Below are 26,340 nucleotides of genomic sequence, written 5' to 3' on the forward strand. Positions count from 1 at the left end.
CACAAACACACACCTTCAGTTTAGTTAGTTAGCTAGTTTTGTACTGTATAGGTTGGATTTATAATACTATCACAGTGCAAAATACTTCTGAGAACCAACAAAGAAAAAAAAAAAAACAAAGAAAAAAAAAAGAAAGGATAGAGAAAGTCCCTCTATGCTTAATGTAGTCTGTATATATGGGGCAAATATGTTTGCAGCACAGGAGACGATTGTCAATCTTTTTTCCTCTTTTTTGATCATTAAATGGAGAAGGCAATAATGTACAGTACATGTAAAAAGAAAAACAAAAAAGAAAAACAAAAAAAGAAAAAGAAAAAGAAAATCAACCCTACGTCCTAATGTCTAGCACAGCTACATAGCTTTGTAGAAGCAATAACAGATGACTTGTATCTAAGGCTATACACAATATGTCTTTTTTCCAGTTTTTTTTTTTTTTTTGTTGTTCTTTTTTTTGTCATCTTAAAGTAAATACATCAAACCATTTTCAGTAGTCAGTAACACTGTGCAACAATGATCGGTGGCAGTATTTTACAAACACCTGCGACACTAGAGTCCTTGAGGTTGACATGAGAGATGAAGAGAAAGGGGGTCGGGGCAATACAGAAAGAAATTTTCCCCTTTTGTCATTTCTGAGATCTATTTTTTTTTAAGTTATTTATTTATTTATTCATTTATTTTAACTTCTCTGTCAAACTCTAGAAGAATGCCTACCTATTCGGGATGTGGCCGTGTAAACTACTGTCACTTCTTTGCTTTTTGCTTCTCACAAACATTTTTAAAACTTCATTTTCACGTTTGTTTTTTTTTTTTTCTTTTGTCTGTGTGTGTGTGCACGTGTGTATGTGTGTACATGTATATGTGTGTGTGTGTGTGTGTTTGTTTTATTTTTTTTACTACTGTATATCTCTCTATGTACATTAAGCGTCTATGGGCGCTGTGTTGAATGACACAGAACAAGAATTTAAAACAAAGGTGGCCGTGTAGCATTGTGAGGGCCGTACGTCTCGTTATGGAGAGGTGATGTCGTCGACAACATGTAGGGCAGTTTGAAGATATTTCTCCATATTCATCAACGGCAACATCATCATCATCATCATCATCTGTGTGCACGCTTCGCCTACCGACTATAACAACATGCTCGTTTCTGCAAACAAAACTTTGTAAGATTGTCATGTCTTGCCATAACTAGTTTTACATTTGTCATCCTTCATGTGATACGTGGCCATGTGACACGATAGGAACTCCTCGACAGCCGAGCGGAGCGCTGAAAGTGGCGGCGCTCCGGCCCTGACAGTAAAGTGTGCTTGGTCTCTGTCAACAGTCCAGTCGAGTTTTTTTTTGTTTTGTTTTGTTTTGTTTTGTTTTTGTTTTCTCTCTTTAATCTATTCTACAGTAGAATACATTCCAGGTACAAGATAACGGTCGTCCATGGAGTCGCGACATTAAGTGTCTTCTTCTGACTTCGTTCGAACAGAAAGGAAGAGTCCTCAACAGCGGGTAAGCGTGTGATTAAGTACTAGAGCTCAGTCCTAATTAAAAAACAAACAAACAAACAAACAAACAAAGAAAAAACAACGTTCTAGGTCGAGGAATGTATCAGAGATCGTGGGAGCAGGGGCAAGGAGTGCGATCGGACAGGTAGTTTTGTGGCAAAAAAAAAAAAGGAAAAAAGGAAAAAAGAAATCAGATCAAAGAGAAAAGACAACAAAGACAGGGGCATTCGGACCACAGGAGACACGACAGGGAAGTTGCCATCACTTTGTTTAGTGTCCACGGACCCGCTGCCCAAAAGACATTTGGGTCCGTCTCGCAAATCCGTCCCCGAGGGAAACTGTCCCGAACGTTCCTTCACATTGTTCACCGCTTCTCTTGAATCTGACGGTAGTATGCATTTTTTTTTTGTCATCTTAAATAAAGTCTTTGTTATAGTGTATTCCTTCATCATTTATCCTTCATCCTTTATCCTCCTCCTGCTCCTCCTCCTCCTCCTCCTCCTCCTCCTCATCATCGCCTTCATCATCCTCATCCTCATCATCCTGCCTTGCTCCGGCGCAGGCTGTTAGTCTCTGTTTAGAGCGCGGGCGTCCAGCCCCTCGGGGTCGCCTAGGTTATGGTTGTTAGGGTGGTTAAGGTCGTTGTTAGGGTGGTTGGGGTCGTGGGTCAGCGCGGGGTCATGGGTCATGGGCTGGTCCTCCTCTCCTACCCACAGATGCACTACGGCCAATGAGAAAACAAGAGGCAGGTTAGCACCACGGACCCGACACACTGACCCCCACCCTCCCAACAAACACACACACACACACACACACACACACACACCCTCAGCACAGGATCAGCAGCTCAATGAGGGGCAGTAATGGGACAGTGAGGCCAAAGGGAGCCATGTTGGACCAATGACAAACTTACAACACTGATTTTACACTTCATAGGTCTTTACTGAATTTTTGTTTTAATACTGGAAAGGCAAAGCTGTGTTCAATTATGCTGAATTTTAGATTTTTTTTTTTTTTTTTTGGTCCCAATTTCTAGATAAACCAGCATTGTGAGGTCTGCAAAATCAAGGAACCCATTTTTTATAATGATTTTTGCACCTTTCAATTATGGCTCATTTGCCCTACAATCAATGGAGTTGATTAAAGTAAGGACCATCTAGTAAAGTAAGTAAAGTAAGGACCATCTAGACTCAAAAGAAAAAAAAATACATGAAATATTCATGTCTTCATAACTCAGATTCCACTTTTTTTGTCAGTTGAGTCTAAATGGTCAATGGAAATTTTGCATACTGCACCTTTAATACTGGAAAGTTCAATCTGTGGTCAGCTGTATTGAATTTTGGAATTGAATGAGCCTCTCTAGATCCAAAATGTGTTTTCACCCCTTTCAACTGATGGCTTGTTTAGCCCCAAATCAGCTTATTATTATTGTTATTATTATTATTATTATTTAATCATGTCAAAACCAAAGCAAAAAAAGCCCTTTTACCTCACAGTCCCAGTACTTGCTCTAAGTAAACACTGCCTTTACAGAATTTCCTTGTTACTTGTTGTATTATAATTAGACGTTACTGTTATACCATTATCAGTTTCCGTGATATGGGCTTGGTATTAATACATTCTTGGCTAGAGCAGCAGTCGTTCTAAATTAATTGCGAGCAAGTTAAAAAGCTGCTCTTTAGATAGGCAAGCCTCAGTGGAAAGATGAGCCGAGCATTATGAAATGACATTCAGTGAGAATAATGCATCTACTGTAAACATCGAAAGTTTGTTTCCTCATAACGACCTGTACACACAAGCTTACATGGTGAGATTGTGATGGGGTGTTCGGTGTAATAAGCATTTCTAAAATGATACGAGACACTAGCACATTATGGATATGACAACTGGAGTAGTTTCATACTTGTTCCAAGCAAGTTTGTTGGCTCGATAAGTGTCATAGCACAGAGGGTGAGAACTGAAGTGAGTAATTCTAATAAAAAAGTTTTAAGACTCGGTGAGACAGTAAGAAATGCTTATCTGTAATTAGGTCCCACAGCAGCGGCCACTAAATAATACAACTTGTATTCCCCTCCACCTCCTTTTTTTCCTGCGCTTTCATTCCCTCAGCAACTTCTGAGAAAATTATTTTGCAATAAAACGCCACCGAACACATTTGCATGTCATGTTCTTTTAAAGTGGCGTTATGAATCTGACAAAACCAAATTAAAACACGGGTTTATTTGAGCTGCGCTCTCGCAAAGACGGAAACGGATATCAAAATGAAAGGAAGTGTCGCGGTAACAGAGGGAAAATAAAGAGCTAATAACATGATAAAACATCTCTTAGATTCGCCACCGAGTAATGACTCTGCCTCTTGCTGTCTCCGCATGGAGCAAGCAATTCCAGCATCACTCTGCCACCAACATCTGCTGCGTGTTTCACAGGGGCTTCTGGTTTTAATCCTCCATGCCACTTGCAGCAGAGAGCCCCACTGATATTTCTAAAGGGGAATTAAAAAACGCTGCTTCCTTATTCTAATGACACTGCTATGAGTAGAGATCTAATTAACAACTGGAATACATGAGATTAAATCTAATTCCTGATGCACACTTAAAAATCTTAAGCCGTCATTAACATTACTAGCTGTAAGAGTGTAAACATCCGCACTGATCTCTATTTCAGTCACCGGCTCAGTTTACAGTGCAGCTCAGATTATGGTCGCATGCACTGGAGGAAGGAGTTCATAACCGACTTCCACCACAAGATGGCAAACTAAGCCAGGAAATAACACCGAAACCAGCCAGCGACTGGTAGTGAGAGGCACTCAGACCTTTTGCATTCATACATTTTCATTTTGCAATGGATGGACGTTCAGTCTCACCATTTGTGTTTTAAAAGTCGTAATTAAACCGAGCACTAATTTGCCTGTAAAGAACCAAAAACTGCTTGATGGTAAATTTCTAACACTTATTGTAATTATTATTCCTTTTATGTCCGAGAGCAACCTTAACCAAAATACAGGAAAATAAAGTTTGCTTGTTTGCAGCTTTAAAACCTGTCTGGTCGCTCCCCAAGGGCACTTCCTGCCTTTGACTTCCCTGTAAAGAAACTTCCTGTAACGAGCTCCAGATTAGGCCCCATATTTGATTTTCACTGTTCATTAACTAAGCCACCTGGAATGTTATTATTTAAGCACGGTGCTCCTTCTCCCCAAACAACTGCCGCTGCGAAGGGGGAGAGATTTCCTGGCCAACTTTATAGATTTAGCATAACTTCCCCTCGCAGTTTTTAATTTCCCATCCGGGCAAGGCGGCAGATGCACCTCACAGACACACAGAAACCTGCCTGGCATCCATTTATCACATGAATGCAATGCTTATCTATCGGTTCTCTTTAAAGACGCGGCGCTTCTCAGGGTTTGGCAGAGAGCGGATGCACATTGGCAAACATGCTAGCCATATCATTTTGATCCGAATCAGTAAACAAGCCATACATGATCTAACCGTGCAGGCTATCATCTCAGATGTGAGCCCGTCTGCAGAAAAGCACAGGGCGACATGCCTGCATCCAGAAAACCTCACTGAAATCACACCATGGAAGAGTAAGGACGCCCTCTTCTGGTGTGCCGGGAGATGGCAGATGGAAACAGGGTGGTTTTTAGGGGCGGGGGGAGGCCTAGGAAAGGAAAACATATGGTGTGAGGACACATAGCTCCAGGATCCATCCACTGTTAATACATGTGTCATGCTTAACAGAATGGATAAATGGGAAGGAGGATGGAACAATGGCCTACCGCCGCACTCTGAGCATGTGTCGGAGACCGCCTTGGGATATGGTGGACGTGTGTCTGTGTGTGCGTGTGCGTGTTAGTGTGTGTGTGTGGACTCTGAGGTCTCACCTGACATTAATGACAGTCTGTGAAAGCATCAAGCAACAGACAGCCACCAAGTAAAGGCTGCCATTTTGCAGCACGGCTCTCTTCTACCCTTAAAACCGGCGCGCGACATCACAGCCACCAAGCAGGACGGGGAAATCAAACTCCTATTTTCAGGCGTGTCACACTACACTCCATCCATCCTGGCTCACCATTACGGTTTGATACATATGGGTTTGTGAAGGCATACACCAAATATATATATATATATTTTTTTTTTATGTGATTGAACCTGTTAATAAATGAAATTGTGCGCCCATACTCAATTCAAGCCTCTGAAATAGCATTTAGACCACCGTGGGACTGAAAGCCAGCCTAATGAAATTCATTTACGTGTGTTAGCAGCTCCTTAAAGCAGGGTGAGGCAGGAGCTGTGGAGCAACATCGTGTCCTCACCCCGTTCACTGTCAGGCCGGTGAGGGTGCCTGACCAATTTTTTTTTTTTTTTTATTAAGAGGTCAATATAGGCTGATTCCAATAACCATGAAAAGTAGCACTGTGTATTCAGTTGCATTGTATTTATTATCTGTTTTGGCAAGAGGGAAAAAACAAGGATTTGCAAAAAGCTGAGATGCAATGCAGCGTTTGCTGACTGTGACACGTGCAGCATGCTCAGAAGCGAGGTTAAAAATCATCATCATCATCGGTGCTGACAGTCTTGAACCTTTTTGAACACCAACGCCCGTCGTCACGATAAACCAACCGCTGCACCACATTTTTGACGGCGCGCTCGCAGCTCGTCTATTATTTTTCCTTCTTGTCTTATTCGTCGCCATCTCCTAACCTGCACACTCAAAACCCCTCAAACTTTTAAGTGTTTTCCAATCAGTCACGGTTTTGAGTTCTGTCTTCTCTCTCTCTCTGCAGAATTTGTCAAACACACTGCTGGAAAGGGTCTTTGGAAAGGGCGCGCTGCAACTTTGGCCATGCAGCGACTTTGACAAACCTCTGCGATCCATCCACCCCTCCACCCCCCTCCACCCCCCGTGTGGACTTGAGCAGAGCGTGTGGTGGAGCTCTGCCTAACCTCTCTGTGCCACTGAAGGTGGCTGTGGCTCCTTTGTTCCCTCTCCCAGGCATCCGGGCCCTACGCGAGCAGAAAGTGTTGTTCTTGGCACAGCCCCGTCTCATTGTACAGCCCAGTATTTATAAATATGTAAATATGAGCAGCACCAGGCATAACACGACCCGCTTGTATACACCGAGGAGGAACGGCGAGGAAGTGAGCGTGCACCCCCCCCCCCAACACACACACACACACACACACACCCGTCCTCCACCAACCCCCCCCAAAATCGTATTTTTAGACAGTTTTAATGAATACAGGATGTTTATAGTTACCATTCCCTGTGATTTGCACAAAAGACTAGAAAAATCCACATCCACCCCGCCGCCCCTCCTCTGCACCCGTCCCACCCCTCCTGCCCCCCCACCCGCCCGATCCCTCAAAGCACTACTAAAGAAGAAGAAGAAGAAGAAGAAGAAGAGGAAGAAGAAGGAAAGGAGAAAAAAAAAAAGCAAATTTGTGGTGAAACACAGCAGGATTGTTGTGCTCTCCGTCTGCCTTCCGCTCAGATCCCTATTAGACAAATAGACGGTGGTGTTAAGGTGCAACAAAGAGTGACAAAAAACTCCTGTGCCGGGGTGGAGAGCGGGCGAGAGAGAGAGAGAGAGAGAGAGAGAGAGAGAGAGATGCGCGGCAGAGAGGTTCCTCACGACGCCAAACATCAAGGCGGAAAGCAATTTGTGTGTTGTTTCTGTTTTTTTAAAGTTGCAAAAATAATACAAACGCTGAATCAATATGTGCGGGGAGTGGGTAAAAAAGGTTACCTGTTTTCTATTGTCTGTGATAATGTGTTTTTGTGTGTGTGTGTGTGTGTGTGTGTGTGTGTGATGACTCCATGTCAACTTGTTTTCTTTTTATAAACTCAGTTTTGTTTTGCTGCAAACTCTCGGGTCTCGTACGAGGCGACGGGGAGGGGGGGAAAAAAATTAGAAAAAAAACCCAAATAAATAAATAAATAAATAAAAACAGAAATCGAGTGAACAGTAAAAAAGAATGATTGGAGTTCGGGAAACAGAAGGATGAAGCGAATGTCAGTGGCCTCTTTCTATCTTTCTCTCTCGCTCTCTGTCTCTCTCCGAAACTATTTCTGAGGCTAAAAGATTGCCGGCTTGATAATACCTCCGCTGAGCAATTTAAGCCCAAACACTCTGATGCTACAATCTGTCTTCTCTGCCTGATAGCGCTTTTCTCCCCTCTCCTCTCCAAATTACTTTCTTTCATATCTAATTATATTTGCTAATGATCTTATAAGAGAATAATGGAATGTGCTTGATCTATTACCTTTTTTTTTTTCCAATACATAAATACAATGCGGGGGGAAATGACTATTGGAGACAGGAGGAAATGTTTTTTCTTTTTTTTTTTTCTTTTTTCTTTTTTTTTTTTTGTTTAATGTTTTTGATGAGAGGGGAAAATGAAGCTGGGAGCGGCAGGGTCATTAATGGGGCGATGAACGCAGAGGTCATCTCTCACATTCTCTTTGACATTTCTCGCATCCGATGCGCCGAAACAATCACAAGCCTCATCTGCGCTCTCCAAATCTGCCCCCTCGCTCCTCTCCGGTAATCCCCCCCCCCGCCGATATCCTCCCCGAATCTCTCTGAACTTCGCACGGGAAACTTCGAAAACGGCTGTTCGGGTCGCCGCTTTTAGCCAGGGCGAGCCCACGGTCGTGAAGATCAGCAGAAATGAATTTGAAAAATGAAAGATACACGCTCTTTTTTTTTTCAGTCAAACGGATGTAGGCTTGAATATCTAAAATGTGAGTATTTCTTCCTTTTTGCTTTATTTTTTGTAAGCTGACAGTGTGGTGACGTACATGTGATATTTTTTTTACACTGATTTAATCCTGTCTAGTGAATTATCAGACATTTCTGGGTGATTTAAGGGGATTGGGAAGTTTTGGTGTCAAATTATATCAGTCCTTCCTGTTTAGCAAAGTGAAACCCCTGGTTAGATGAGAGTCAAAGCCGAAGTGATTCATCGGTCGCACAAGTCATGCATTCTGACCCCATAGAACGGCGGGCGACTGCACCACAACCACTTCAAGAAATCCTAAATCAAAATGCACAGTCAAACGTGATCTTAATCATTGCATTGTTGTCTCCTGGGCCGTTTGAGGCCTGTTTGTGTGTCTGCCAAGGTCTCAGTCGCCTTGGAGGCCGGGCTGCTGGGGCGGAGGGGGGCAAGACCCTCCACCCTGCCACGTGTGAGCCTCCAAAGGCTGGACAAAGAGCTGCAGGAGTTGGTTTTTTTTTTCCTGTTTTTTTTGTTGGGGGGGGGGGGGGGGGGGGGGGGGGGGGGGGGGGTCAACTCGACAGTGGTACAAGCTTTCTGCTCTTGTTTACACTGGTAAACAGTATCTCACTGATGAGGGTTCATCACTTTTTGATCTCTCTGCATTTCAACTTTTCAACCTCTGTTTTTCCCATACACACACACACACATGCCATATGCACGTGCACACACACACCGTGTCGGTTTTTGCAGAAACACTAGAAAGGCCAAGACGTGAACGCAATTTGCAGAAATCTCGGCTTCCAAAATGTCCCTGTGTGACTTTTCCTCGACTCCGTTCCTGCACAAACGAACGTGTTAAGACTCTGGAAATCGCGCGCTGAAACAGTGGTTATAATTCTTTGTAGCCCTCTCAGATGACAGCTTGTTGGCTTTCTCTTAGACCCCCAAAATCCATGTGCCTTTCTACTGAATAACTCCTCTCTCTCTCTCCTCTCTCTGTTGCCAAACCCGTCCCGTCTCGTCCCTCCTCCCGCCCTGCGTCCCTCCCCTTAAGCCTCTCCTATCCTCCATTCTTCCCTACTTTCTCTTCCCCCTGTCGTTTTCTTCTTCTTCTTTTTTTTTTCTTGTTTTTTTTTTTTTCCCACAGGCCTCGGGACAAGCCACGCCATGACAGGCACTCTAAACCCCCTGCATTAATGGAAGGAAATGGCATTCGATCCCTGTTTGATCTCCTAATCATTTCTGCTGAAATGATAATTAGCGCCCTTCCAATCCTCCCACAGAGGAGGAGAAAAGGGTGGGTCAGGGGAAGGGGTGGGGGTAAGGGGGGTGGAGGTTTTGGAGGGGTGGGGGTAAATACATAAATAGAAAAAGAAAAATCCTCTTGCTTTTTAGACCCCAAATGACATCTCTGTCACCAAGCCGGGCACATTCATGACCAACAAGTGCTCCGCTCCGCTGCGACTTTCCCATCCTTTACACAGGCCGAGTGTGTGTGTGTGTGTGCACACGTACACACAAACGCACACTCAGACGCACAGAGACACACTGCCTGGCGACTGCTGTCTGTGATTCTTTTCAGCTGACATAATCCTGATTGATTCGTTCAGCAGATAAAAACTGGGTCCACTTCTGCCCTTTTACTGGGGGGGCTGGAACATAATACGGCCTTTTATTCAGCAACAATGTAACATAATGGTGTTGGAATGTGCAGGGGGAAAAAAGGCCACATCTTAAATGCTGGTGACACACTGTGCTTTGAAAAAGGCTGTAGTCTAATGTAAAAGCGAGAGAGAGAGAGAGAGAGAGAGAGAGAGGGTGGAAAAAAAAAAATCATTAAGCTCCCAGATTACCCATGTGCCCCGGCGCTAACAAGGTCAAATGAAGGCTGTTGTTTTGTAGGAGTTGTTTTCCTTTTTGTGTGTTTCTGTTTCTTTTTTTCTTTTTTTTTTTGGTTGTTTTTTTTTTTTTTTTCGACTGTGTATGTGTGTGTGTGTGTTTGTGCACGCCTGTGTGTATTCTGTCACTGCAACTCCTCATTGTCTTCATGTTCACACGAGGAAGCCGGGCTCGATTGGAGCTCTCGAGTTTCCTCGCCAGCCCCGCGGACCGTCCACTTCTAATAAGGAAGCTTTTGTTTGCAGGACAGGAAGAGGTGAGGTCATCTGTGCTCATCGCAGACACCGTTCGCTTTATGAATCTTTTTTTTTTTTTTTTTTTTTTTTTTTTTTTTACTTGGGAAAGCTTTGTGCCCACGTCGACTCACACTGTCCCCTCGTTCCCAGCGACACGAAGCGGGTCTAAAGGTCACGCTGATGGAAGCCGGTGTGTGCCGTCGGCTCCAGTGTAAACCTGAGTCAGCCCACTGAGAGGAGGCACACTGAAGTGTTAAATCACACACTGCCGTGGGAGGATGACAATGTGTTTTTCTTCCTCTTCCATCAGAGCTTCCAGGCTTTGGAACAACCTCGCTTTAGCTTTAAGCTGACTAAAAAAACTGTACCACGTTTTTTTTTTTTTTTTTTTTTTTTTTTTCAATCCCTTCCTCAAACTCACTTTCATAGCCTTGCTTTAATGTTATGATCTTTTGTTAAATGTGTTTGGCCTCCTTTGTGGGGTTTACTTTTATGCTTTTTTTTTGTTTTGTTTGTTTTATAATTCTTCGCCTCCATTGTTTTTACTGATGATTTTTATCTCTTTTTGTATTTTTGCAACGCCTTTGTGCAGGTGCTTTGTAGCTTACTTTTGAAATATGTTAAATAAGTGATAGGCTATTAGTATTAGTTTTAGTAACACTCATATTACATGGAGGCCGGTGCAAACTTGTTACTAACTTCATCACTCAGCAAGGGACAATTTCAATTGTTCCACTTTTACTCAAAGTTATTTCAGTGCAATACACATTTTGCTCTAAAATGAGGTATGCAAATATTAAAATCAGTTTCTGACTTTATCACTCTTGCTGTAGGCGAATAGAGTTTGGTATCGGAAGCGTTTATGATTTACATTTCTGTTTCCGTTGTAGTCCGAGCGGCATCTGGACCTAAAAGGCATACAAAAAGTATTGATGTTTGTATATTGTGTGGAGAGACATATAATAATTTAAAAAAAGGAAGGAAAAAGAAACAAATAAAAAAAAAAAACGGAAACGGTTCCTGGCTCGTTTCCAGCTACGGTTCTGAGATTGCAATCTGTTCAATCTGAAATCAAGGCATCCGTTCTCAGTTCCTGGAAAGTCAACAGTTTGGGAGATACAAGTTTTCCACACAGCAGCATCAGTGCATGGCCACAGTTAAGTGTAAAAACAGGTACAGTGTGTGTATCTATGCTTATAGCATCAAATCACAGCATACTGTTTCAACCTTGGTACTGAAATCAAGTCCTATCATTACGTCCCTGACAATAACCCAACTCACACACACACACACACTCTCTCTCTCTCTCACACACTCACTCATTCAAGACAGGCATTTTAGGGAAAATGAAAAAAAAAAAACAACAACACCAACACGACAGAGGGGAGGGACTTCTGGTGAATCACTCTCTTATTAATTGTCGACGCTAATCTGTAAGCCGCGGCCCTCCCAGGAGCGCTCGGTGTTATTTGCACCAGCGCGGCAGCGGCGGTGACGACGGCGACGGCAACGACAACATATCTGGTTACTAATTCGGTGTGGCGCGAAGCTGCGGTGGGAGATGGGACGGAAGGAAGAGCGCCGAGACGACGCTGTCTGCTGATCGGCTCGGGGAAGGAGTCCCCAAACCCTGCACACACTCCCACTTCATAGAGAGAGAGAGAGAGAGACAGACAGAGAGAGAGAGAGAGAGAGAGAGAGAGAGAGAGAGAGAGGGAGAGGGAGAGAGGGAAGGAGAGGAAGTATGGAGGGAGTCAATGGGTTGCTTTTCTTGCCAGGAAGATGGAAACTGTGTTTTGCTCTTGTATGTTCTAGTGTGTCTACTTTTCTGTATGAAACTGCTGCTTTTTATTATTATTATTATTATTATTATTATTATTTGTGCTGCTGTCTATCTGCCGACCTTCCTTACAGACAGAGATTCTTAATTTCAGTGGGACTTAAAGGTTAAATAAATAAAACTAAAACCAGATGAGGGTGGCAGGAACAATAAAGGCCTATCGGGACAAAATGGCAGATATATAAGGCAACATGTAAGCTATATATAGAGTAACAGTGAGGCTTGTCCATCTGTTATAAGCACTATAAAAAGATAGTCTGGAAAATTGATGGGGCTTCCTATTTGACAAGTGCTACATAAAAAATAGTCTTTAAACTCTGAAATAACACATTTTTATATTCCATAATGGCCTAAATGTTTTTTTTTTTTTTTTTTTTTTTTCAGAGGCTGGAAAAAAAAAACAGGAAGAAATACTGAATATTTGGGGATTTTTAAGTCATAAAAATGTACACTTAAAGGATATTCAAGGTTGGTGCAAAACATCAGCTGTCAGGAGCTTCAGTAAAAGAAGAAAAAGAAAGAAAAATATTGGCATCGGTATCGGCCTTCAAATGGGCTAATTATATCGGTCAAATTCGAGGAGAGGCCTGACAGACAGAGAGTCAAAAGAGACAAAAAAGAGACAGAGACAAGGACAGAGCGATGCGGGGAGACGGAGAAAATCAAAACGACACGGAGACGGGAAGATAGACGGGTCTCCGCAGAGAGACTGACAAGATGGGCAGGCAGGCAGACGGGCAGACAGACAGGAGAGTAATGGCACCCGGGCCCAAGCTATCACAGCTATCATTTATAATCACAGAGAACCTGTCGCTGGTTCTCGGCGTTCCCAGGGCGGAGGGGGGGGGGCACACTGGAGCCCTCCTGCGCTTGCAAATGCTGCGGATAAATAAATGACAGCAGTTTAGGATACGAGGAGGCAAGGAGGCTCTGGAGGGCAAGGTGGGCGGAGGAAGAGGAAGAGGAAGAGGAGGAAGAGGAGGAGATCTGGGCCCCGACAGCAACTGTGTAACACGGGTACGGGTGTTAGTGCGGCGAGCTGTGTGTTAAAGCTGCACCAGGCGAAACTCCGATGTGAAAACACGGCTGTCGTAGAGCCGCCCCGATCACGAAGTGGGGCTGCGATGGAAAATATATCGAGTTTGGATTAGATATATCGAAATATATCGAGTTTGGATTAGAGATTCAAACGCCACCGAGTCGTCACGTTGTTCAGGATCGGTCCACATCCCGCCTCCAGCGCTTAAAATCCCTCCAGAACCAGATCCAGATCCTGGATTCTGGATCCCAGAGGTGAAGTAAAATAAACAGAGTGAACTGAATTGGATTTAATCTCACGTTTTTCTAGTTAAAAATAAAAATAAAAATCCAAAAATGATAATCTCAGTATGCATATCTACTCATTTCAGAGATTATAGTCACTCATGGCAACGTCAACATCTGTTTGGGTACATACAATACACATTCCACATAATCCGGCTCAAAGATCTGGCCATAAATACAATCCGGATTTGGACGGTTTGATTTTTCTGGATGCATCTGGCCGGATCCTGCTGGATCTGGATCTGGATCTGGATCATTGATGATACTTGCTCACTTCTAACTTGTTTAACTGCTAGTCACATGTCAGGGTTTAAATGTATGACCTCAGTTAATATTTTAATGGCAACACAGGTTTGTTTTCCTTGTGTTGAATTGAACTGAATTGAACTGAATTGAACTGAATTGAACTGAACTGAATTGAATTGAACTGAATTGAACTGAACTGAATTGAACTGAATTGAATTGAACTGAATTGAATTGAGAATGAATTAGAGGAGTCTCTGTTAGTCTTGGCCTGTCCTTCATCTCTTCATCTGACTTCCCATCTCCATCCATCCCTCTGTTTCCCTGTCTGTTGATCTTCTTTCCTCACCAGCACACACACACACACAGAGAATATCACTGTAGTGTTTTGCATGACGATACGAAGGAGAGAAGCGACAGACAGGAAGAGAGAGACAGCAGAAATGTGGAGCACCTGGCCTGCTTTTTTTTTTTTTTTTTTTTTTTTTTTTTACTGTGGTTTCACAGGCTTCCAGTGGTCTCTGATGATTCAACAGTTGCTGCTACAAACATCTGCTGCCTGCTCTTAGCAGATCTCAATTAAGACTCACACAGCCCGGCCCGCCATTTCTTATTTATGCTTCTGTTTTTTCGTGTTTTTCCTTTTTTTTCTCCTCCCCACATGTGCCAGAGGAGGCGAGAGGGCCGAGAGGTCCGACGAAACCCTTTTAAAGAAAGAAGATGTTACAAGGTGGAGAGACAGAAGAGGAGGTCGGAGTTGCTGGCAAAGGATTTCAGAAAAAAAAAAAAAAAAGGGGGGGATTGTTGCCAACATTGGCAGCGCTTTTAAGAAAATAGGAGTTAGCAAAAAAAAAACAACAAAAAACAACAACAAACATCGACAAGCGACAGCCTTAAGCCCCCCTCCCCACCCCCCCCCCCCCCAACCCCCCCCACCCTTCAGACAGAGCCAGGCTGTGTGAATTAGCATTTGTCTCTTTCCTCTGTCTTTTTTTTTTTCTGAAAAGGCATCCAAAGAAAGAGAAGAAGAAGGAGTGAGTGGTGATATGATTATGTAAATGTAAACAGGATTTCCTGCCGACTGGAAGCCGTTTCTCTCTCTCTCTCTCTCTCTCTCTCTCTCTCTGACCCGTTCTCCTTGCAAATCTTCCATTTAAGACGAATTCCCCCGGGGAGGCCGCTCCGCCGTTACTTAACGGGATAATTATGATATACGAAACCTTTCCAAGATCAGCCCCCCCCCTCCTTCTCCTCCTTTCTCCGCGAATCTTTCTCTCTCTCTCTCTCTCTCTCTCTCTCACCATCTCTGTCATTTCCTCTCAGGCCTTTTCTCTGCCTCTCTGTCTCCGTCCTGGACAAAGCGACTTCTCTGAATCACCACTCGCCGTAAGGAGGTCGGGTTTGACCGATACAGATTTTTGAGGGCCAATATTCATACCAATATTTAGAATATGTGTATATCCTATTATATTCCCTCTCTATATAAATACATATTTCATTTATATATTATATTTCATAACCTCAAAATCTGAAAAGTTAAGGCTCTTTAGAGGTCAGAGGACAAGTCCAGCTGCATCACACTGACCCGTGGAATTCGGAGCAATTCAGCGCCATGCTTAACGGCACTCCGGCAGGGCTGAGTCACGGGCGACCAAGGCAGAGGTCCTCTCTCTCTCTCTCTCTCTCACTGTCTGCCACTGTCTCCCATTAGTTGAACTGCAACTTTAAAGGTGTACATTACACTGAAGACTTGTCTGTCTTAAAAAGTCATTGCATGTGCAGCTTGAAAATCATAGTTTTCTTAAAGTGGGTGAACATTTTTGTTTGATTGTGGGTGACATTATACATGTGCTTGTTTCCATTGTGACTGCAGTTGATGTAAAAAAAAAAACAAACAAAAAAAAAAAACTTGGAAGTACGTCCGAATTAAACTGATTATCTCAGAAAAAAAAGATGATTCTCACATGTGACATATGTCTCATGTAGGATAGCATGTGATCATATGTTACCACATTTGAGGGTTTTGTGATCACATGTGAAGCACATGTTCTGCATATTGCACATCTGGAGTCATGTGATCACTTTTTTTTTTTTTTTTTTTTTTTTTTTTTTTAACGCAAGTTCATGAGTCACCCAGCTAGTAATGAGATAACTGCACTGGAAATAAATGAAATCCTCTCACCCCCACTGGCAGATTTAATCTGGTTTCCTCCAAAAAAAAAAAAAAATAAATAAAATAAGATTCAAACTAGTTGAAATGATGTGTTCAAATGGATTTTTTTTTTTTTTCCAATTTACCCTTGCGTAAGACCCTGACTCGTGCAGAAACACGTGGTGCGCACCTGCCTGAGCACCTAGGCTTTTTTGGGGATTTTCATTTTAATGCGACTCTCAGTCCGTAGACAGGTCTGACTGCTCCTCGGAGCTGCGAAAGTCTTTCCCTGACAAATCCTCCTCCTCACTTGGACCTTAACACCATGACCTCACGATGGAAGAATGGAGCCGGAATCATATTATATGTCACATATTCCTCAGCCGTCCCCATATTGGCGTGCGTGTGTGTGTGTTTGAGTGCTATCCACAGAACACTCTACCTAGCCTCTGATCTTTCAAAGCCGAGGAGTCTTTTTGGCACAAACGCGTGCACAAAGAAACACACTCATCTGCACACTTTTGATATCAAGACATGGAAATTCAAAAGAGCGAGCAGAAATCACCGTGTTCCAAACATTTCATAATGCAGACATACAACTTAATTGCAACCCCGCGTGGTTGTTTGGTTCCTTATTTACTCCTCCGACGTTGTTACAGACCCACACGTCAAACTATTTACGCGCTGGTGTAAGCACTTACGGCTACGACTCTTTGCGCTTGACAACGGCCATAAACAGACGAGGGAGAGATCAAAACTGTTCATCGGAGACGGAGGCAGATGACAGATATGGCGAGAGATTTTCCATGATCTTTCTCGTGCACGTGGGGGGTTTTCAAGAGAAGGGGAAGAAGAAGAACAAGAAGAAGAAGAAGAAAACAAGAATGAAAATGAAAAAAAGATTAAGAGAAGGAAATCAAAGGAAGGTTTATTTCCACACATGAAGGAGCGCTGGTGCGTGAGGGAGGCGAGGACGTGGCCCGATACAAACTTCTCTTATTCTTCGAGTCAAAAACCTCTCCTCCCTCCGTCTCCGTCTCTCGATAATGTGTCCGATCAATTATTTATCACCAAACAGTGTGTGTGTGTGTGTGTGTGTGTGTGTGTGTGTGTGTGTGTGTGTGTATGCAAGGGGGGTAGATGCTGCTTGTAATAGGCAAAGGCAGAACATTATTTTTCACACGCGGCGGACGGCACGTCGGTCACAATCATTACTTTGTGTGCTCTTTTAATTGGCTGCTCATAAATTAGTCAGGGGGAACTGAAGTCCTGCTTCCCGGATCTCGGCCTCGACCTTGAGACGGGGCGGACATGACGGAGGACGACCATGTCTTTCGGAGAGAAAGGGGGGGACTAGGATTGTGTTTTGGAAGCGGTGGACAGTCAGTGCTGACGTTGCTGCACACTGAAAAAAAAAAATCTCCATCTTAAATATCATTTGGGCTCATATTCGGTCTGAAAGTCTTGTTTTTCTTAACCGTTTGCACTCTAATTTCCCCTTAAATATCACCCTAAGTTGCTTCAAAGTTGGAAAAAAACGCAAAACTTTTTTTTTGTCACACTTTTGTCACATCCATACTCATATATATCTGCTGGTTACAGTGCTTGATTGATGCTACATCACGCCTACACGGAGTGAAATATTCGAATCCAAGATGCCATTGTGTTACGGCTGCACGGTATGTCAAATAAAATATCTACACTGCAAAAACTCAAAATCTTGCCAAGAATATTTGTCTTATTTCAAGTCAAAATGTCTTATTTCTAGTCAAAATATCTCATTACACTTAAAATAAGACCTCAGAAATAACTTGTTTTTAGACAATGGTAAATTTTCCCAATGAAACAAGCAAATTTTCAATTGTTTCAAGTGAATTTTCACTTGAAACAATTGAAAATTGTCTAAAAACAAGTTACTTATGAGATGGCCATGTCTTATTTTAGGTGTAATGAGATATTTTGACTAGAAATAAGACATTTTGACTTGAAATAAGACAAATATTCTTGGTAAGATTTTGAGTTTTTGCAGTGTAGATGTGTGATGAATCATTTTATACACCTTTCAGCAGGACATCTTTAGCGTCTTTACAAACCCTTTATTAGTAATTTAAAGATGAATCCACAGATGGGACAGATGGGGTTGAAGTTGAGACCATCCCACTTGTTTCGAGTGAAGTTACAGGATTTTTTTTTTTTTTTTAAATATGCTGAAACAAGGCAAAAAACAAACAAAAAAAAGCAGAGCAAAGCCCCCTGGTGTGAAGAAAATGACAGCTGATTGGAGAAAATTCGGGACACAAGACGATTAGCATCGGAAACAAGTGGCGTCGTCTCGTCCGCTGGCAGATTTTTCTCACTTGTTCTCAGGAAAAATCAACTTTCAAGCTGAACGTGAGACTAAATGACTTGTTCAGATGGAGATTTTTTTATTTATTATTTTGCAGTGTATATTTCAAATTTTTGTCTGAGCTGCCTCTGAACCATGAGGGTATGTGCTTAATAAAAAGTGGAGAGGGGAAAGAAAAAAAAAAAAAAAAGAAAAAAAAAAACGAGCAATATTACATTTGCTCTTCTATCAGCATTCTAATAACAAACGAACAATTAAGAAGATGAATGCCTTGCGATCCACTTCTGACTTTGATGTCTGGAGAATAATTAATATACTTACGCTGTGTGTGCCTCCCTGCCTCTCCTCTCTCTCCATTGTTTTGGTGGTGAAATCCATAACATTTCTTTTGTTCCCCTCCTTTCTGTAAGCCCGCGCTCTTATTTTCCCAAGGCCGAGAAACTTCAGACATGAGAACCCCTGATATAAAACCGGGGAAATTTACCTGGGATTAGCAGCCATTGACAAATAACCTTGGTGATAGATGCACAGTAGATTTGGTTCAAAGCTCTCCCGGCAGCCTCAAAAGAGATTAGTTCACTTCTTATCAGGTCAGCCGCGTCGCCTGGGAAATGTGTTTAAAGTCACATTGATTTATTGAAAGATTCCCCAATAAGAAGATATCTCTAGACTTAAGGAGTGTGTGTGTGTGTGTGCGCGTTTGCTGCATGTGTGTGTGTGTGTGTGTGACTGTGTGATGTGAATGTGCACCTCAAATAAATTACACTGCCTGTTCAAGCTTAAACAAAAAAAAAAAAAAAAGCTCCACACACAAAGGCACTTTCAACAAACGAACGAACGCCGCGATTCAAACTGAAAAAAAAAAAAGCACTCCTGGATAACTAGTGAAGAACGCTGCCGCTGGAAAGAGAGAAAAAGAGAGAGAGGAGCTCTTTCTCTCTGTCTGTACCTCTCTCGCCCGCCCTCTCTCTCTCCCTCTCTCCATTTACCCCATGCTGGTAGTGCTGCTGAAAACAGTGATTGTACAGCGGTGAGATGCAGAGCGACGCTGACAAGGAGGTATAATAAGGCCTCTTTGTTCCCCAGGGAGAAAGACAGAGAGATAGAGAGACACAGTGACGGAGGGAGAGAGAGAGAGAGAGAGAAGGGTTTGGAGAGAGAGAGAGAGAGAGCAGCTTTCATTTACACCATTACCTTCTTAAGCGTCATTATCAGGCCGAGGAGAAGAGGACTGTGGGAAAGCGGGGCGGGGTGGCCGACGAGGAAAATAACAGATCTGACATGTCGCTCATCATGTCCATCTGAGGGATGACATTCTCTCTCTCTCTCTCTCTCTCTCTCTCTCTCTCTCTCTCTCTCTCTCTCCTCTCTCTCTCTCTTTCCTGTCTATCAAGCAAACCTGTGGTTCACTTCTTCATCTCGTGATCTTTCTCATCCTGCTCTCTTTTTTTTCTCCGTCTCTGCATTTAATGTTTCTTCATGTTGCCTCTGCTCAGTCAAACTCCTCTCTCTCTCTCTCTCTCTCTGTCTCTCTCCTTCTGTCAATCCCTTCCTGTTTTTGTATGCCATTTCATTGGACACATTTTGATGATTTTATCCCCTGATGTCTCTCTCTCTCTCTCTCTCTCTTTCTCTCTCTCCCTTCCTTATTGAGTCTTTTCCCTCCTTCTCTCCATTTCTCTATCTGCTTTATTTCTGTGTCTCTCCTCAAATCACCCCCCCTCATGCTCTTGGAGCCTCCTTTGCTCCCTTCCCTCCGCTTTCTATCTTTCTTTTTCTGCTTCCATCTATATACAGTACCTCCATCCCTCCCTCCCTCCCTCCCTTCTCTCCCTCTCTCTCTCTCTCTCTCAGTTTCCATGCTTCCTCCATGCCTTCGTCTCTCTCTCCCGCTGTTTGCTTTTAACTCTTGAGGTCATCCGGGACCCCTGGGCAGCTATCCCAGAATGCCGAGCCGACTAACGTCCTGCAGAGTTGCCTTCTGGACAGAGCGGGCTGCCGAGCCAGGACTCGATCGGCGCTCGGACTCCACCACGCATTCAGCCTCCACTACACCCAGAGAAAAGAGGCATCTTCAAAAGGTTCTTTGGTTTCGGATAGTGGCCGTATACGGAATGGTAATCACTGAAACAACCGTCATTAACATGTTAATTTTTGAGACATTAGTGTAATTACCGTAAACGTACAAGATCGCCGAGGAGATTGGCAGCCTCCGCGCTGTATGTTGTGCAGCGAGTGGCAGATTGCTTCGTGGCACAAAAAAATTGATTTTACAGCACAGGACAGGAAGAGAGGGAGGCACAAAGGGAGCAGGAGCCGTCATCGTCTCTGACAGAGCAGGTTGTGCAGGGAGTGAAAGGCCGACGGAGGAATCAAGTCCAACATGTTTACCTTTGTCCGTGAAGCCAAGAACGCCAGGTGGAGGTAGAGGGGACAGGAAGGAAAAAGGGCTTCATGGGAAATGTGGTCTTAACATTCAACAACAGTGTGCAGTAACCTGACTTCTGCACAACACAACTGATGGTCCCAACCCCATTGATAAAGCAAGAAATTCCACTAATTAACCCTGATAAGGCACACCTGTGAAGTGAAAACCATTTCAGGTGACTACCTCTTGAAGCTCATGGAGAGAATGCCAAGAGTGTGCAAAGCAGTAATCAGAGCAAAGGGTGGCTATTTTGAAGAAACTAGAATAAAAACATGTTTTCAGTTATTTCACTTTTTTTTGTTAAGTACATAACTCCACATGTGTTCATTCATAGTTTTGATTCCTTCAGTGAGAATCTACAATGTAAATAGTCATGAAAATAAAGAAAACGCATTGAATGAGAAGGTGTGTCCAAACTTTTGGCCTGTACTGTATATATAATACTGAACATTTTGTTTATCCTTAAAGGCTTCTTCTCTGCATCATAAGGGTTTTACGTCGAACCTCTTGAGCGTGCTGTTACACAAAACCCTCCCAAAAGACACGATTAGAGCACCACTAAAGGTTCTGTTATGGTTCAAGCCTTGAAGAATCATTTTCCCGGTTCTACATAAAAACCCTTTTGCTTAAGAGCAGAGAGAGCAGCAGCAGCAGCTTGGTGATAATGTAATTGTAATATTTCGGCAGCCATGCCATGCATAATTAACATATCAGCGCTAATTAAGACATCAGGAATTTACTAATACACACAATCTGATGTAACTATATATATACTGTGCTATTTCAGGGGAGCTTAGATGGTGGAGGAAAAAAGGAAGGTGAGCGTAAGTATGTCACTAGAGCTGTCACGTGGGAACGTCCCGTCAAAACGATGTTTGGTTGAATTGGACCCAAAATACCTCAAGAAGCTCGACGGGAGGTTCTGGCTCCTGACTCCCCTCCTTCCCACCCCGTCCACACCACCATCATTTCAATTAAAGCTCACTGCTTGTCATAGCGCTGTCCTCAAACACAAACCACCACTGCCAAAATCATCTTTAAAGTGTTGAGAGGAACCTATTAGATCCTGTGATTGAGAACAGAGTTATGAACGGGCCAAGACAATAAAAGACAAAGTAAAGTAACTGCACCTGCACAGAAAGTTAAACACAATGGAAACGCCATGGAAACAGTGAGATACACTGCAAAAACTCAAACTCTTAGGGTTAGGGTTAGGGTTAGGGTTAGGGTTAGGGCTAGTCAAAATATCTCATTACACTTAAAATAAGACATGATTACCTCAGAAGTAACTTGTTTTTAGACAATTTTTACATGTATCAAGTGAATTTTCACTTGAAAATTTGCTTGTTTCATTGGCAAAATTTGCCAGTGGAAAAAGTGAAAATTCGCTTGAAACAACTGAAAATTTGCTTGTTTCATTGCAAAATTTGCCAATGAAACACATTTTACGACATGATATACCAAAATTAACAATGATACATCAGTATTCATGTAGACAGATTAGATTATGGTGAAGATAATGGGTATACACTGCGAAAACTCAAAATCTTACCAAGAATTTTTGTCTTATTTCAAGTCAAAACAACTTATTTATAGTCAAAATGTCTCATCACACTTAAAATAAGACATGATCGCCTCAGAAATAACTTGTTTTTAGACAATTTTCACTTGTTTCAAGCTAATTTTCACTTTTTCCACTGGCAAGTTTTCCCAATGAAACAAGCAAATTTTCACTTGAAACAAGTGAAAATTGTCTAAAAACATAAGACAAATATTCTTGGTAAGATTTTGAGTTTTTGCAGTGTAGAAAAATCCTAAATTCTGCAGAACCGCACAAAAAGGCCAGCTATGAGAGCGAAAAACACGTTAAGCAAAAACACAAACCTAGCACAGCGTTTTTAGAGAGGCTTCACACTGAAAATAAAGCAAACGTGTTTTACGAAAAAACTCGCCTGATCCTCCGACTGACACGCATCCATTTCTGGCGACGCACAGCAGTTTTTTTTAAATGGACCGTGAAACTTATAGCTGAAAAACATATAGCTATCTATAACTTCCCTGTCGAGCAGCTGAAACGCACACCTACACTGAAACTGAATTTCAAGGTTAAACACGACGGCGGCAATGTGTGTGTGTGTGTGTGTGTGTGGTGTGTAAACCACAATGCTGGTGAGTTCTGCTGAAGTAACACAAGGGCCTCCGTCTTGCACGTCGCTGCTCGAGTGGAAAGCTGTAATTAGCGATGGAGATGTTGCCTGAGTTGTTCAACGACACACAGCAACACGCAACAACAACAACAACAACAACCTGCCGCCGCCATGACAGTGACGGCTGGACGTCCCTCCTCACCTCCACTCACACCACGGTTTGTGCTTCGGCAATATGGCTGCAACAATGAGATCTTGTCCGAATGAAAGGCCACGAGTGTCTAATGTGTGTGTGTGTGTGTGTGTGTGTGTGTGTGCATTCATCTATAACTGCCCAACCTGTGCAGATAAACAGTCCAGCCAGAGATCAATACATAACGGAGGGAATCAAAAACAATATCGCAGCATCAGGGGCATGTGTCTGTAAAATGCCGAATGTCTTCGCCCAATAGGGCAGAGGATGAGGAGCGGGCGGGAGACAAGCGCAGAGAGAGAGAGAGAGAGAAAGAAAGATCAGGCCTGTTTGACCGAAGATGAATGAATAAGTCAATTTCTAGAGGCCTGTGCGCAAACAACTGAGACGAGCAAGAACACACACGCACACACACACACACACACACAAAACACATGCATACAATATGTGCGCATGCAAATACGAAAATGTCACCAAATGTCACCAAATAATGTCTATCTTAATGATTTTTCGCCTAATGCTGACACTTAGAAAGTTGATGTGTGCGGACAGAGTGTCAAACATGAGGCGGGCTTACCGCTCCAATGCAGACGAGTGACGGATATCACTCATATTGGTGGACTGCACCTTTGAAATAAAGCGAAATAAAATAAATGTCGCACAAAATCACACACACACACAAGCAAAGTGGCATTTTGAGACCCAATGCTGGATTAACGGGATCACTTTGGCAGCATTTAGCATCCACACTGCAAAAACTCAAAATCTTACCAAGATTATTTGTCTTACTTCAAGTCAAAATGTCTTATTTCTAGTCAAAATATCTCATTACACTTAAAATAAGACATGATCAGCTCAGAAATAAAAAAATTATGCTTGAAAATTTGCTTGAAACAAGAAACAAATTTTGCCAATGGAACAAGCAAATTTTTACTTGTGACACAAGTGAACAAGTGAAAATTTGAAACAAGTGAAAATGGTCTAAAAACAAGTTATTTCTGAGCTGATCATGTCTTATTTTAAGTGTAATGGTATATTTTGACTAGAAATAAGACATTTTGACTTGAAATAAGACAAATAATCTTGGTAAGATTTTGAGTTTTCGCAGTGTACAGTATGCATTTAAACATTCACACACACACACACACACACAGAAATTGAACGCCGGGCTTTTATATCTTTTTCTATTGTAATAAGTTTCTGTTGTAGAGCCGCCCTCCCACTCGTTTGTACAGCGACGTGTTTGCTTATCGGCCCAACAGCGCCGAGCTGACATGTCTTTACATTGCTGCTGTATGAAATCGAGCTGTCTGTGTGGTTGTGCTGCGGGTTATCGCAGAGGGACAGCAGCGAGCGAGTGTGAGAACGAGAGAGAGAGAGAGAGAGAGAGAGAGAGAGAGAGAGAGAGAGAGAGAGAGATGGTTGCATAGGTCTTAGAACAAACAGTGTCTGTGTGCCTCAAAGACCGCCGGCCGGCGTCAGTCAAGGGCCGGATCAAACACACCCAGCTTTTGGGCGCAACGATATCGACAGAATGTCAAGCACAACAGCAACTGACAGGGAGTGTGTGTGTGTGTGTGTGTGTGTGTGCGAGTGTGTATGTGTGGGTCTGCACAGCCGGGTATGTGTGCAGCATGATTACACCGGTACATTTCGGTGTGTTTGTGTGCCTGGTCGAAAAAACAAAGAAATCCAAATACACACACACATGCATGCATACACACACACACACACACAAATATCACTGGCTGTCAGTCAACTTCAAACAATGCAGCTGTAATCTATGATAACATAAATACAAGCAGCTGCGAACAGGCTAAAAAAAAAAAAAAAAAAAAAAACGCTACAGGAAAAAGAGCGCTGAGTGAACCTGGTCTTGTTGTGGCCATCAAAGCGGCTTCGCCCGGCAAAAACAGAGTTGAAGACGGAGGCCGCTGGTTCGAGTCCAGCTTGGCCCACCTCCTGAGCTACGCCTAGTTTGATTTGAAATGATGGGACGTTTACGTTACGCCCCCCTCCCTGATTCAGCCGGTGGCCTGGGACAGAGCCGGACGCATAAACACTGCAAGGAACTCCAAATCCCAGAGGCCTTTGCTCTAACGGGGTTCTGCCTCTCATCAATAATCCTGCTTGTCAGACCTCCCTGTCGACAAGGAGCAGATCTACGCACACTCATACGTACACACATGAACACCCCCCCACACACAGAGACACACACACACACACACTCCCTCTGCCTTTGATCTCTCCCCAGTGGATATATTCTATTTCCTATTTCCGTCGTCACCTGGTTCTGATTTAGAGGTCAGGAAAGGCAGTTCTGGATCGAGTCGGGCTAAATATCTGTCAGTCACATCATCAGCGCCGCTAACTATCCGCTCCTCCGCTGCTGAAATCTGTTTTTAACACCCCCACCTTTTTTTTCCTGTTTCTACCTCTCTTTATCTACCGTTCTTTTTTTTCCTCCCCTCCAAATGCAACTCCTGAATGGGTCCATTCAAGAAATGTCTTTATAAAAAAATGTAGTGATTGTTCAACAAAATGTTAAGCCCCGCTCATAATCCGATGACTACACACTTGTGGCCAGAAAATGCTCCCCCCCCCTTCCCTAATAAATACCTTTAGGCAAACAATCGGTCGGTGTGTAACAAGTCGAAGGTTTCTTGCTTTTGTTTGCAAATCCACGAGGAGGTGGAGAAGAAACATGGGCTTCAGTGTGATCAGCGAGGCAGCCACAGTGTCGGAGTTTGACCTCTAGATGGTGCTGATCTTTTAGATGTGTGACTCTTAGATGTGTATGTATGTACGTGTAAGTGTGTGTGTGTGCATGTGCATTAGAGAGAGAGAGAGTGGTGTGTGCAAACAATCGTGCACCAGCCTATGTGTGTTGCTTGGAGCCATGCGATATATATGTGTGTGTGTGTATGTGTGTGTGTGCACATACACTTCAACGTGCAAAAGTGACATCCTCTGTCTATGTTGTGCATGTGGGTGTGTGTTGTTTTTTTTTTTTCTCGCAAGACAATAAAAACATTAATTTGCCCTGAAATCATTCCTGACGTAAATGTAGAGCGGTGCCCATTGGAACCCAGTAATGAAGCATGCGGCATCTCGCCGGCTCCTAATTTGACTAGTTAAATGACTCCATTACGTGTCTAACAGACAGAGGCAAATCATTTCTGGTCAGTTGAGGCTCACTTACCCGCATCCTGGTGTTGGGGAAATGTCTATGTCTCTGGCTGGCTGACTGACTGACTGGATCTGCCTCATTCTCCGTGCCATCGCCTTTTTTTTTTTTTTTTCCCTTTACTTTTTTG

General features: G+C 43.1%; 1 protein-coding gene across 1 annotated transcript in view; it reads right to left on the reverse strand.

The window, feature by feature from the left end:
• Positions 1 to 639: 639 nt before the first annotated feature.
• Positions 640 to 26,340, reverse strand: part of znf536 (zinc finger protein 536) — a 180,537-nt gene continuing 154,836 nt past the window's right edge. The window contains exon 6 of the mRNA XM_030048719.1: positions 640 to 2,214. Coding sequence (XP_029904579.1) covers positions 2,060 to 2,214 — 155 coding nt within the window. The 3' untranslated portion in view covers positions 640 to 2,059. The remainder of the gene's footprint in view (positions 2,215 to 26,340) is intronic.

Source organism: Myripristis murdjan, chromosome 3, assembly GCF_902150065.1.
Source record: "Myripristis murdjan chromosome 3, fMyrMur1.1, whole genome shotgun sequence".
In the NCBI taxonomy this organism is placed as follows: Eukaryota; Metazoa; Chordata; class Actinopteri; order Holocentriformes; family Holocentridae; genus Myripristis; species Myripristis murdjan.